The 13,080-nt window shown below is 46.0% G+C and overlaps 1 protein-coding gene across 1 annotated transcript in view; it reads right to left on the bottom strand.

Moving 5' to 3' along the window:
* Nucleotides 1–6,530: 6,530 nt before the first annotated feature.
* LOC115310459 (neprilysin-2-like) overlaps nucleotides 6,531–13,080 on the bottom strand; it is a 38,923-nt gene continuing 32,373 nt past the window's right edge. Inside the window, exon 6 of the mRNA XM_040220017.1 lies at nucleotides 6,531–6,860. Within this exon, the coding sequence (XP_040075951.1) occupies nucleotides 6,531–6,860 (330 nt within the window). The remainder of the gene's footprint in view (nucleotides 6,861–13,080) is intronic.

Genomic DNA, 13,080 nt, shown 5'->3' on the forward strand with positions numbered 1-13,080 from the left:
TCAGGGGCCAGTAATTTTAGTGCTGCGCCGTCATTTGCCTCCAAGGGCTGCTCGAGAGACGGGCCTCGTGTACTGGCACATTTGAGGTTACATGAAAGGCCAGCACAAACGGCATCGAGGGGATTTAGTCTCTACAGGTTCTGTAGCGTGAGCTAATTGCCCTGAACGGAGCTCGCGCTCAAGCATTTCTCCACGTGCTCTGGTCTGCGGTGCCACAACACACTCGGTTAACGTAGGGTGCCTCAACGTCCTTCTGTTTAGGGTGATGCCACCCTTTGTAGTACTCAATGCCGACAGCACGCGCTCACGGGGAAAATACAAAGAAATCGACGAAAACAAAATGTCGCCATAGCACAGTCAGTGCTACCAACGCGTGCAGGGACACGCTCTTTCACTCGCTTCTGAACAAAAAAGAAAAATAAACGTGTGGAACAAAATGGCCAGATGTCTTCGCCCTAAGCAAAGCGCACCATGAAGGCACCCTAGGTTAACAATCCCCCACCGCACTTGGTTTAGCTAAAGCCCCTTTATGTTTCAAAAGTAGCGCAAGCTTCGTCGATGCATGAGGCACGTGCAACGTGCAGCCCTTGGGAAGATCATGGCGGCACAGCGCAGCACTGAGCTAGATTTCAGACGCCATGAATTTCCCAGAAGTGGCGCGCGGCACGTGCCTCGAGCATTTCCACAACAATGAATGGCGCGACTTTTCCCAGGATGGAGGGGCTTTAGGTTTAGCTTGTGAGGTACACCAAATGAGCTACGCTTAGAGTGTCGCACTTGTCCTCCCGATATTGCTGTGGGCGCTGCCATCTTGTTCGTTAGTAACAAATAAACGCAACTGCCGATCGTCATGATTCAAAAGTGCGACTTCCTCAGCATTCGGTGTCAGGTAGCTCACGTAATATTGCTTTGCTTTTTCTCGAACTGTTTAAACATTTGTGGAGGACGTAAAAGCGTTTCCTGTGATTTCAGATAAAGCTTCAGAAAACTGACAACCATCATTTTAAGCACCAAGATGTGTGTGAAGCGTAGCTTATTTAGTGGCTCTAATTTAGCCCGATCGCCTAGGCACAGAAAGAGAACGAACAGCTTAACCTCGCGCTCTTGGTGATGCTTCAGTGGCTTCATCATCCCGTAGCGTTGGCTGCGCTCCGAACTAAGGTAAAGCAAAGCAAATTTTCAGATCTTAGTTTCTCACAAGCCAAACCAACAAAAATCACTTAACACGCCCTAATAAAAAAATATGCTTGTTTATTTTGACTAACTGGAGATCTTTTGACGTGCGACCGAAATCTCAGATTGGCCTCCGTCGGATGGACTTCTTCCAAAACCGACGCGCCCCATCGCGGCGAAGTACCAAGCAGCGCTCTGGGAACTAGTTGGCCACTCAGTTTCGGTTTCGACTGAGCAGTTCCATCTCATGCTATCACGCCGCGACCGAACGCGCTGCTTGCGTTTTCGATTATCTGACTTTTTACGAACGTACAATACACTCATTCTCGAGCGATACAAAACGAAGACCGGGGCACTTTCCTTGGTTCCCGAAACACCGGATATTGTGCGTGCGTATGCGAACGTAGTAAGTCGTGGCTTAGTCACCTCACCCCACGAGTGCATCTTTGAGCTCAATGTCAGTAATCCCGTCTAGTACCAGTGAACTACAACTGAAATTTGTTCGTCTGGAGCCTTACACGCATTTTGTTTGCCAAACGTCCGCTTCTTGTTACTTCACTGGGCAAAAAGCAAGCCGCATCCTCACAGGGTATCAAATTTGAGGCCAGCGTTTACGCATGAACTTTTAAGGAAACGCAATAAATTCGACCTCACTACTGCACAAAAGTTACTATGATGTCTTCCTCGTGTCATCATATATCTCCCACTCAAATTTTATGCTGATAGAAGGTTAACTTTTCGCAAACGCTGAGATCGGCTAGCTACGACGGAGGCCCTAACAAGCGTCCCCTACTCCTCGCTTAGCCTTTTTGGACGAGCTTTTACTGACGCCCGAGATCTGTGCCGGGAACGGTGTCTGAAATTATCTCGGCATACTCAGTCAGAGAGAAAGCAAACACATAACAAATATCATGGCCATTACCAACCGTCAAATGCGCTTTGAATTCGTTCGAGCACTTGTTTGAAGAATGTCGCACCGTGCGCCGGACGGGCATGAACCCCAATGCGGTGCGCATAGCGGTTCATGCCCGTCTGACGTACTTCCGGCGAACGGTGCGACATTCTTCACACAAGTGCTCGACTTTTGCATTCTTAAAACGGTCTGTGTGCGCGAATGTGCCTATATGATTTCAGGATAACTTTATGCGCATACGTGATGTTGAATATTAGTGAAATGCAAGCGGGTGGGGACTTCACTTCGTGCAGTGCTGCGTGTCAGTACAGATAAGAGATAAGAAGTGTTTTAAAATTGAGCTTTTCGATGGCACCTCCGAGTTTTACCTCGCATAATCAGGCACATTAAGAAGAACAGTAATTGCAAAAAGAAATATTTCGTCTATGGACGCACGAAGCAAACAAACTTTCTGATCAACAACACTAATGTAAAGGCGCGAGCTCGATATATGCATACTTATTGTTTGCTACAGCTTTTTGATTCGTACACAAGCAAGATCCCCGAGCACCCGAGCTTCGCAGCGTCGAGACTCCCAGCACTGGCTCGTCCACATACCTCGATTGGAGCGCCAACAGGAAGGCTCAAGTGCAAAAATACAACAAGCATGTGTTAAGACAAGCTATACGTCTCGGGCTTGTGCTAAAGCTTCGAGGTCTGGCCATTTAGGCTAGTTTCGAGACCACAAATGACGCTCTCGGGACCAGAAAACATTCTCTTGTCGACGTGTCGATCGACACCGAAACCATGCCACCCTCCTCCCTGGCCAACTAGTTCCCAGAGTGCAACGCGCGCCGTGTTGCATGCGGGGCTTTATGGAAGTAGTCTATTGTGGGCACCTCAGCCGTTATTTAAATCCGACAAATATGAATTCATGGGCCAGCGCGTCGGCTCAGAGACACCGAGACGATTTAATGTTTTGTGTTTTGTTTTAATATCATTGCTACTTAAGAGCCATCAAGGTGGTTTTTGAACCAAAATATTGTCGAACCATTCCGACAAGCATAGTTTGATTGCGAAAATGATTTTTGCAAGTGATAAAAACATTAAAATGTTTTCGCATACGTGGTGGAATCTGAGATGACAGAATGCATTTCATGGCGCCCATTTCATTTGGATCGCGTCGAGCATGTGAACCGACGCACAGTAGAACGCGCGCAAAAGTAGCTGTGCTGCACCCGCAGCCTCGCGTTTGTTGTTCTGACATCTCTGGCTCGCTCACTGCTAGCATCCAGGCATCTGACACCCTGACATCTGACGCTTTTTCTGTCTTTCACGTGGCGTTCCAAGCGGCACACGACGGACAATGCACATCAAGCTCATCTTGAACACGTGTCGCCATCTGTATTTTATAATAAGAAACTACAATTTGCCGTAACCGAATGGGAAAAGTTTGAGGTCTTATAACATTATTAACGTGTAATATATCAATATCGAAGTTCTGGAAATTGTAATATCGAAGGATGCTTCATAATTTATTGTCTCGTTATTTTAATTAGTTGACGTGATTCCGTTTTTACAGCGCCACGAAATAATACCATTTTAAACTTTATTTTTTATTTTAAAATATACATTATCTGTACAGTTCTTTGCTTATTTTTTTACTTTTTTTACATCCAACCGAACGCTCACGTAAAATATCGTGGACGATGGGACGTTATAACTCGAGAAATAAAATTTTCAATATTAGAGACTGTGGTCTATTAAAAGCTAAATAAATAACTAACCACTAAAAATAATCGTAATATCGAGACATTAAAGTATTGCTAAAGAGCAGCTCTTAATTTGACAATAACTTTATAAATGTAAGACACATAGAAAGAAAGTTATAAGCCGTCAAAAAAGCATAAAAGCGTCATGCATGGTGCGGTTGCACCTTAAGGCTACGGTGGGATGTGAGCGCGTGGTATTCTCTGTCTCGTTTTCTTCTTTCTGCTGCCTTTGACGCGCCCCAAGTGAGCGTGCCTAGTGACAGTTGAGAAAGAAGCCACCCTCGTGCCCGGCCCGGACGGCACGTGTGTTCCAGTCTGGTGCCTGTCTCATGCCTGTAAAGCCTTCAGCCAGTCAAGCCAGCCACCACTAACTCACTCTTAGCCCTATTACCTAACGTTTGTCTTTAATGTAAACATTTCTTATTCCTTTTTAAGACTCGGCCCTCATATCTTACATTAGCACCACCCGAGCTTCGCCCCAATTAACATCATTCACTGCGTGGAGATGCGGTAATTTTTCTAAAAGCCCCCGTGAACGCGATACAACTCGCACTCATAAAAATAGACAAGCTGATTTAGCTATACTCTGTTTCACCTTATGATGTACCGCAAAAAAGGCTACGAGAGCGAGCTCCTTGCTCTAGGGTACATCTCGGCGGCACGAGCTTTCGTGCATTAAGAGCAACTGCCAGCGCTATGAGCTCGCGCCTCTAGCCCTCGCTGCTGTACAACATAAGGTGAAACAGAGTATACGCGATGGATAAAACTGGTCACTGCAGACGCCGACACTCATGTTTGTTATGGATTAGAAAAAAATCGGAAAAGACGATCACGTTGTACCTTTACAAATATATTGAATCTATATAAATTATTTTTATCTCAGGCATAGACAGATATGTAAAAAATGGAAGCCCACCATGCTACGAAGAAGAATTTAACAACGAATATTACAGACGTCATGTCTGCAACCAATAAAAGCCGGAAATGGGTGTCTAGCTAACTACGCTAATTTCGATAATTTCGGCAAGTCTAGTGGCGTAAATATAGTGATAAACCATTTTTGTTTTTGTGGGAATTGTTTTGTAGAATACGTCTCATTTTTAGGTTCCTTAAACAATATTTTTTTAGTATCTCTTCAATGCCTAAGTTATCCGGATAAAAATTAATATCTTCTGATCGGCACATCGTTCGCTGACAAGGTCAATTCATTCTCCGACCAAATAAGATTTCAGTAAGAACATCAACGATATAAAAACATGCATGTGACTATATCAACAGGTTTTATCACATCACGTTAATCTGCCTTTTTATGGTTGTCAAAGAAATCAAACAACTCGTGCCGTACGGTAAAATCTAACGCCATTTCCATTGACAGGAATTAGGGCGTTTTGGAATAGAGGGCCTTAACATTAGAGGCTCCTGAGGAAGAGGGGCTCACCGATACGCATGCGTGAACCCAAGTTATCACTGTGTTAGCGCTCGTCCCTAACGCAAAATTCACGAGACTACAAAGAACGAAAAAAAAAAACAAAAAAACAACAGCAACAACATGGCGGCGTCCTGCATCACTTGCTTTAGAATAAAACCGTAACGGTGGCTGCACTATAAAGTACGTTCCTTGGTAACAAATGGCGCAGCAGACTTTCGCCATGCCTTACCTCGCTTAAACCACAAGCAAGAGCAAAGTTCCTGCCTTGATTTCTAGATCGTCTTCCAATTGTGGCCCTTCTTAAGCCTGAATAAACACAATAATTTTTTGACATGCCAGCGCCTCGAGAAGGAAAAACAAGAAAGTGCATGCATAATTGAATTGAAATCAATTAGGAGCACTTCGAACTTCGATACATCTAATGATTTGCAAAAAATGGGACGATTGGCATTTACCTTACCGAATGTTTGTGACGCAAGCAACACCGAGTGCTTGTTAAGTTCAAATATATTACATTTTTTAAGTATTTTTAACTCTAACCAATTCGAGTGTTAGCCGTAACGGCGCTGCAAGCGAGAGACGCAATCGTGTCAGCCTCCTTATTAAAACACTAGTCTATAAGCCGGCAGTGCGAGTGACGCTGCGTTCTTGCCCTCTATTTCTTAGGGGTCTTCTATTATAAACCTCCTTCTTCTCTGGCAGGTCAATCAGCGCGCGCCACTCCTGGCGCATGGAGGTGCACGTGCGACTTTCAAAGTGAAGATCGGGAACTGAATCGCAGTTCTTATAGTCAGTCGATGGAAGTGGCATTATATTTTACCGTGCGACATGGGTATTACAGTTTCAACGCACTGCAAATGATCTGGTACGAAGGTAGTCCATTGAATGCTTGCATTCTTAAGGTCAGGACAAAAAATGGCACGCCGAAATTTGCCAATAAAACATGCTCCAAGCTGTTTGTGATGTCTTCATACATAGCTAGACGCCCTGTTCAACGTTTTAACGCTCGTAGAATGAGGTTTTAAAACTGCCGTTGAAATATGTCCTAAAAAACACTCCAATAAATTGCCCCATTTTCCAATCCAAAACTGATCACCACTGATTATGCTGCAATCTAACGTAGATTATAAATTTATTTCCGAGGACTACTTCCGGCACAAGTTAACTGATCCGAGTAATCTAGGTGTCAACTCGGAAGTCAGGAAACATATGCTTGATTTTTCTTCCGCTGTTTTGACGCAGTATCTATTGGGTGTCAAGCCGATCACCACATGGAACACCTCTGTTCTGGATTCATGTGGGAGGTGGCGGAGCAATTGAAGGCCTTGGCAAAGTTCGCTTCATGCATCAGGGGTATGATGCACTTGGTGCGTACCAGCCCTTGACCGTACACGCTGTCGCTCAGCTCGCACATTTTGGCGCAGTGGGCCACGAAGAAAGTCTGGTCGGGGCTGAAGCGCCGACCGGGCAGCACCACTTTCCGCCTGGCCTCAGGGAGCTTCTGGAACGCCTTGTACGCGACGCTCAGGGACGCGACGTGGGCGAAGATATCCTCGGATGATTCAGCGTGTAGCATCACTTGCTGGTACGCCGCCTGAAATAGGTAATGCCGTTCGTGATCTAGGGCGTCCTGCTGATGGCGTTCGACAGAACACGGAAAATGCAGCCAATAAATTATCATTCCGAAATTTAATTCGGCCGCTGGCTTGCCATATCAACTAAATTCAGTGATCCTTCAGGGCGCATCATGTACAGTTTTTCTGTTTTTAGGTTTACCTACTCTGGGGGACACCACTCAATATAAAAAAAAATGAGAGGTAAGTCAGGAAAACAGTACATTTTACAAAGCAACCATTAAGAAGTCCGGCACTGAGGCTGACCCCTCAAATTCAATTCGAACACATTAAATTTTGCTTTTTCCTTTTCAGCTCTGATCAAAAGAGCCCGCAATTAACCCTTTCAAGCGATAGCTTTGTAGATATGAAACCGTCCACGAACCTTTCATGTTCGCCTTGGTCTGACAGTATGCTGTCATACAGGGTAATTCTGTCAAATGACGTCCCAGTGCCACGTAACATCATGATTTGGTGCCACACTAGCACATGAGGTGGTGTCACCATTTCTGCGCTAAATTTAATGGGAAATTATCTTCGCTAAAATCTGATAGAAAGTTCGGTTCGTTAAAAAACAAAATAAAAAACAAACGAAGCAAACAAACAAAACAAAACATTCCGCACCTTAATTTTTAATAAATAAAGATATACACGAAGCGAATCCTTGTTTATAGGGAGAACCCAACGTTTTGAGACCTAATCGGTCTTTTTACGGTTGCTCCCGAACCAAAGAGACCTCCTCGAATGTTCACTTTCGAGTTTTCACGCACCTTAATTGTAATTATCGTAATTTCCGTCGGGCAATTTTTTGATTGTATTCTTCACAGACTTCTGATATGAAGCATTTTGATTCAATTACTAGAAGGAATATTTAAATAACATTGCTTTACTTCCGAATAGCGCGTCCCGCATATGCTTCCGCAGGTTGCTCAAGCAACGACAGATAATACTTTAAAGACACAGGGTGCTTCAAAAAAGAAATGAATGCTTCGAGATAACATTATCCATTGTGGCGTCCTACTGGTTGATAATGTGAAGCTGTTAGAAAGTTAGTTACCTAAATTCAACTAATTAGATTTTGAAACATTAGCCGTAAAATATGGCATACATGTTGCTAAAATTCATAAAGCTAGGTTGTGCTCCGTTCAACACTCTAGAAAACATAAACCGAGATAACTGAATCTATACTTCGTTTCACCACCTTCCACTGGAACCTTGGACACCGAAGCCAATCCAATGCCACAAGAGTGCTACGTGATTTCCAGTTTGTGCGCAGCGTTCAACGAGGTAGAGGGGCTTAGAGCGATAAACCGGGGTTCCGGTCTGCACTCGAAAGTGACCCCCATAAGGAGGCTGCCATTGTACGCAAATTTGACCACACGTCACATGACCAAACCAAATACGTGACGTCACAGGAAAGATGGCAGCGCCTATGCAGCGGCTGGCCCCAGCTGGGCCGGAGCTTGTCGGATGCTTTGTTGGTTGTCGTTCGTCTCGGCGAGTTGATTTCAGACGCGGAAGCCGTCATATGAGGCCGGTTGAAAGCGAGTTCAGAGTTCAGCGTGGTGTTTGACGTAGGTATAACGTGAAAATACGGAGAAACGGTGTGCATTTCGCTGGTGACCGACCGGGATATTGCCACGGAAGAGACAATCTGACCTACGTTGCGCGGACCTCGGATTGATTCGGATACCGCTAGGATAAAATTTAAGGCGACGTTTCTGTGCTCTCGTTGACCATCGGAATCTTCGAGGTTTGCAGTGAAGCGTGTGCAATATATTTGGACTCACAGTTTAGCGACGGAAATCGCGTGAGTCGTGCCTGGCGGTGTGCAATCGCGGTGCAGCTTCGATCAAATGACCGAGGGCTCACTTCGGTTGTGCGGCGCACCGGAAGGCTGCCTTGAAGCTGGTAGTTCCCGTGCCGTGCTGAATGATGCTGTGCTGCTTACAAATTGTTCCGGCGTAGAAGTGCACTTTCACGGAGCACAGGTGTGCGGCGCACCGAAGAGCTGCCTTCAAGCTGGTAGTTCCTGTGCCATGCTTTAGGTGATGCTGTGCTGCTTCCGAAATTGTTCCGGCGCAGACGTGCACTTTCACGGAGTACAGGTGTTGCAGTTGGTATTGATCCCGCTGGTCAGTCGCACGTTTCGTCAACACAAACGTTTCATCCACACTCGTTACGCGAATTGCAAGCTGTCCGGACATTTCACCGAGCGTACGTTACGTACCCAGCTCACGCCGCTTTGTAGCAACAGTCTGCAGTGGCTCATTACCAGAAAAGTGGTCCCAGATCCATTTCAGTTCAGTTCGTCCACGGCAGTCGCCAAACCCCGAAGGAGAGGATTTATTCGGACAGAATGCCACTAAAGCAATGCAGCTTCTTCAGTGGTCAGGATAGATTCTCTTCTGCTAGTTTTGTTATACTGTCACGGATCCTTGTTCCAGTCCTATCTTCTATCAATATTCACTATTCTGGGACACTGCAGGTCATGCTCAGCTGTAATCGTATGTTCAGGTGGAGGTGCTGGGCACTTTACCCGTAGCCCTTCACTCTGTGTGAACCCGGCGGCTCTTCAGCCGAGTTACCCGATAATGGGACACGGCTGGCGGACTATTCTGCGTCTTATACCCCTGTCGAGCCGTAGGCAAAGTCCTGACCCGAGCCTGGCAGAACAACCGCAAGACGACCGAGTACCACAAGGAGTAACCTCGGAAATACACCACGAAGCACCTGAAATCCGAGCCAGTTGCTGCTACCAGGAAAAACCACCGGAATTCGGTCTCCTGTCAGAAAATCCGAACCTGACTAAGCCAACAATGACAAACCTGTAGCAGCAAACCGTGTCCCCTCCCACCATTGTTTGCATGCCCGTCGCAAATCACACTCCGACGCTTTTTCACGCAAGCTGTATGAAGACGTCAAGGACTGGATTGAACAATATGACAGTGTCGCCCGCCACATTGGGTGGACAGACAACCAGCTCCTGCAGAACCTATACTTCTCATGGAAGCAACTGCCGGCGCTGGTCTGAGAACCATGGATCCTCCTTAACGTCATGGGAAGTTTGCAAGATCAAGCTGAAGCGCGCATCCGTCAGCCAACATCAACGAAAGAGAGCCGCATTCTTGATTCTGCCCAGGACACTGCCCCAATGAGAGCGCCACCGAACTCGTGGAGGATGTTTTGCGCTTGATCGAGCGCCCACGCCCACGCCGACCTTGATGCTACAGAAGACAAGAACCTAAGAATCCCATGCGCCTCACGTGAGGGACAACACCTTCGGCAGCCTTGTCCGCAACCCCCCAACAACAGTCGAAGTGTTCATATCACTGAGGCTTCCAACATGGAATGTGCACTGCATGCCCGAGCCTGCCACTATGAACAACTTCCCGGCGTCTCGACACTCGAGTTGTCCAGCTACTACTTCGACGCCAGCCTCCCAGGCATCCACGACATCACCCATGACGTTGTCTGGGAGGAGATCAGGAAGCTACTTCCTGCCATCAGTTGCCCGGCTTTTATTTTGATTGCCGAGATTGTTTCGGAACAAGTTTGACAGGTATTTCAACCGAGACTTCTGCGAGCGAAGCGGCATCTGACAAACCAAGGGCAACTTACGCCACAATGGCACGATGACCGCCACCGGCTGCCCCTTAGTATTCAATGCCAATTCAATAAGACACTCTAACGCCGAAGCATTCCCGACATCGTGTGTAGGACTGCGCTCAACAAAGTACACCGAGGAAAACGTAGGTAATGCGAATGTGCGACCGAAAACCACTTTGCTACCACTGCATGACGCCGACCATATCTACCAAAGCAGCCCATACCAATGAATTCGTCGGCGAGGGTTCCTGCCAAACAATCTTCGATTACGTCTCGAGGAGCGACCACGGGAGATTAAGGATTACCTTCGGCGACCTTTGTCCCTGATGCCGAAGGTGCTGAATCGAAGATTCTGAATCCCTGATTACCCCAAAGCTCCTCATGACCATCACATCAACAAGAGGTAAGCACGACAAAGCAGGTGAGCGGCGATGCAGTGACAGTGGATTTGGTGTCGGTTGTCGTCCAAGGACAATACCTAAAAATTTGCTGACACCAATTTTCTGTGTCCACTCTACACAGCACACAATTTCCAACTTTGAGGGAGAATGCCCCTGAGTGACTTGAAGGAATAGAACGGTTGGTTGCTCTCAAAAGTGAACTGCAAGCATCACCAGACTTGGATAGCAAACAAAAATTGTTGCCAGCTTTCAAGTCAACGGTGCAGCAAAAAGCACAGTCACGTAAGCAATACATGCCCGAGCTTGCTACATTGATGCCGAAAACTACCAGGAAAATTTTCGGATTAGAAGCAAGCCCTGCAGCTTCAGTGCACATGACGTATGATTACAAGACAGCATCAGTCGGTCAAAGTTGCCACTCGACCAAACTGAACACCGACGTGCCAGGAGCGTCATCCGACAACAGGGTCCACAGGTACCACGACTGAACGCCTGACACGAGACTGCCGCAGAAAGAACTCGTTATGGAACTATTTACTAAGAATCAATAATTATGTAATCAAGTGGAAATAAACATATTTGATACACTAACCAGATAAACATATTTCCGCTTGCCTTCATGCCTTGAGTCTACACACCGAGAATTGTGTCCATTGCACGCTCTGGACCCTTCAATATTAATTAAGGGGTCATACCAGACTGGCAGACTTTTTGCAAGGGGCTGCACTCGTTCAACTTTTCCTGAACATGTGGTGCATCCGAAAACCAACTCCAGTGATGTGAAAATGTTATTTATTAATTTATTCCTTCCAGGGGCCTTCGTAGGCATTGCAGAGAGGATACTTAAAGCTACACACATGATAATAGCATTAAAGCACACTGCTGTAACTTGTTAATTGGAAAAACAAACACACCTCTGAGCATATAGTTTAGTAGTATGTGTTGATGCATTGTTATATAGCATGACACTTCCTATATGTATGACACAATAGACCCTTTGCAGAACCTTATCAAGCAACACAACCGTCACCATTTTTTTCGGCGCTAAGCACACGAATGGGCCCCAGTTCACGTCGAACGCCAATGCAGCATTCGAGTCCAATAGGTGCTGAGCCGAATTCAGAGGGATGGCGGACATAACATTCTTGTCGAACAAATACCCAAAGTATGAAAGCCTGGGGTAATTACAGTAGTAGCTACTGTAATTTGTTTCATCAGAATTTGGCAGACGGCAAAGGCTACGGTCTCGGTGAGTCAATACACACATTGGAGAGAGGCACATGACAGCATATCACCAGAGTGCTCGTCTGCACAGATTTGTCACACACCTTCGCTCCGTCTCTCTGATTGGCTCGAGGGGGCTGTGGTGGTTGGCCTTTTCCAAGTTACGGTGATGCGAAGTATAGACAGCCCACACTTTTAAAAAGAGTCTTTTGAAGAGACCGAAAGGAATGGTAGTCAACATTTTTCAACAAGGCAAGGGATGAACACAAATATGAATCATCTTATTCAGGTAATTAGAACAATTAAATAATTGACCGACTAATACAACGCACTCTTGATGGAAAAGAGTATAGCTGCAATAAATCCTACAAAACAGAAAAAATGCGCAGTTAACCTATGCATGCACCAAAACAGTTGTTCTTATAGCAAGTCGAATAGCTTTGAAGCAGGTGCCTGCAACGATTTATTCTTCCCCATACTCAATAAAACGCCAACCACGTAGCTGAAAATAAGGGTGCACTTCGCACTCACACACACACACACACAAAAAAAAGGAAGAAAAGCGATCGAATGTAGAATCGTGGATTAGCGCAAAAGGTTAAAATCGCAGGAGCTTCCTCGCTAAAAGTTGCTATGGTTGTTAGGTGACGGAGGGCTGAAACAACTTCCCTTAGGCCCTAACGCGACGTATACATTTCGCGTAGATTCTCAGATATTTCAACGTTCAAACAAAGCTAAGAGAATGCGAAAAATTCATGTTAAAAGCACTCAAAGTTCTATCGATCCTCGGACACATCCCGGAATCCAAGCACCGGTACGGCGATGCAGAGCTGATGCTGTCTCACAGGCGTTAATATCCAGATGATCCAGAGCGATCTTGCGCAAAAACGGGATAAAGTCTCATTCCTTCATATTTTCACATTATACCTGCGTCAGCGAGCACGAAGAAGCCCGAAGTCGTCGGAAA

The sequence above is a fragment of the Ixodes scapularis genome, unplaced genomic scaffold (genome assembly GCF_016920785.2).
Source record: "Ixodes scapularis isolate PalLabHiFi unplaced genomic scaffold, ASM1692078v2 PGA_scaffold0__279_contigs__length_252992795, whole genome shotgun sequence".
NCBI lineage: Eukaryota > Metazoa > Arthropoda > Arachnida > Ixodida > Ixodidae > Ixodes > Ixodes scapularis.